This window comes from Chaetura pelagica, unplaced genomic scaffold, assembly GCF_000747805.2.
Source record: "Chaetura pelagica isolate M959 unplaced genomic scaffold, ChaPel_1.0 scaffold17, whole genome shotgun sequence".
Classification (NCBI taxonomy): Eukaryota; Metazoa; Chordata; class Aves; order Apodiformes; family Apodidae; genus Chaetura; species Chaetura pelagica.
Window position 1 is genome coordinate 11,727,074 of NW_009970726.1, and position 1,553 is coordinate 11,728,626.

Consider the following 1,553-nt stretch of genomic DNA (forward strand, 5'->3'; position numbering starts at 1 on the left):
CGCCATGATCCTGCCCAAAATGCCCGACTTCAACTGTGAGTATCGGCCTCCCTCTGCCCCTCATCCCCCTCCGTCCGCATCCCGGTGCAGGGGCCTCCCGGGAGCTGCCTCCTGCCTAGAGGGAGGAACTCTCCTCCCTGCTCCCCGCCAGTGAGCAGCGGATTTAAACAGCCAGGGACTATGGTTATTTTATTATTGTTACACGGAGGAAACAGCGATACGCAATGGGAAGCGGGGATGTGCGGGGCCGCCACCCGTTCCCGGCACCTGACGAGAGCCGAACAACTCGGTTTGTCATGGCAGGGTAAATAGGAAGAGCAGCGGATTTAAACAGCCAGGGACTATGGTTATTTTATTATTGTTACACGGAGGAAACAGCGATACGCAATGGGAAGCGGGGATGTGCGGGGCCGCCACCCGTTCCCGGCACCTGACGAGAGCCGAACAACTCGGTTTGTCATGGCAGGTTAAATAGGAAGGTGACAAATCGCTTCCTGCGGTTGCAAATGCCCTTTCCCGCCGTCCCCGGGATGCAGAGGCGACCGGAGAAGGGAGATGGGGGAGCAGGAGGGACAGGGCAGGGGCAGGAGTCCCCATGGTGTCTCCCAAAAACCTCAGTCTCCAGGGAGTGTCTCGATACCCGCAAAACCCGGAGCAGCAGGTCCCATCACCCAGTCACCATTCTTAATTTATTGTTCATTTTTAATCGGAAATGGGTTTATAATAATTCAGGTTAACTCCTCTGGACAAATGCTTGTCAGTAGGATCTCGGGTTAGCAAAAAAATCTGGGGTTCCGAGTTCCCTGGGGGGTGGGGGGGATAATGAATAGTAATGAAATAAATACAGTCGGAAGGGTTGACGTTTGAGCCCGGGGAAAGCTGCAAACGCTGCGTGAAACCAGGCAGCCCCGAGGTCCCAGCAAAGCGTGTTGCTGAGCTCCAGGCCTCACGGCGATGGGGACTTTGCGTGCCTCTGTTTTAAGCAAAGATCATTTTCGGAGGTGTGAGCTCCCTGTGGGAATGGCCGACTTAACAATACCAGAGGTGTAGTTTTACGAAAATCATGCCAAGAAAAGAATTGCGATTTTTTAATTTATTTTTTTTTTTACCTCCTCCTCTTATTCTGCACACACATTTGCAGACAAAAAAAGTCCATTGTTTTCTCTCGAATTGGGGTTGTTTAGGCTGGAACATTCAGGAAGAAGAAGAAAAAAAAATAATTAGGAGGGCTGTCAGAGCCCTGCCTCTCAAACAAGGTGCAGGGGAGGAATAAATAACCGCAGAGAAATGAGAATGGAGCCTCGGAAAATCGCACCGCAGTGAGAAAAGCTCCTCGGCGCTGCTGTCCGGGAGCGGACACTGCCCTTTTCTCTTTCTGCCCTCTTTAGCGAGCTGCCTCCAAACGCGGCCGGGCAGCGAGAGCCGCCCCTTCCTAGTGTTCCGAGATTCTAAACCAAATAAACCCGAGTGCTAAAATGCTCCGAGAAACGGGCGGCAGTGGGGCCCGCATCGCACCGCGGGGGGTGCCCGGGCCCCCCGGTGCCCTCCCCCCC

The 1,553-nt window shown here is 53.9% G+C and overlaps 1 protein-coding gene across 1 annotated transcript in view; it reads left to right on the forward strand.

The window, feature by feature from the left end:
- Positions 1–954: 954 nt before the first annotated feature.
- MNX1 (motor neuron and pancreas homeobox 1) overlaps positions 955–1,553 on the forward strand; it is a 2,046-nt gene continuing 1,447 nt past the window's right edge. The window contains exon 1 of the mRNA XM_010007050.1: positions 955–1,044. Coding sequence (XP_010005352.1) covers positions 955–1,044 — 90 coding nt within the window. The remainder of the gene's footprint in view (positions 1,045–1,553) is intronic.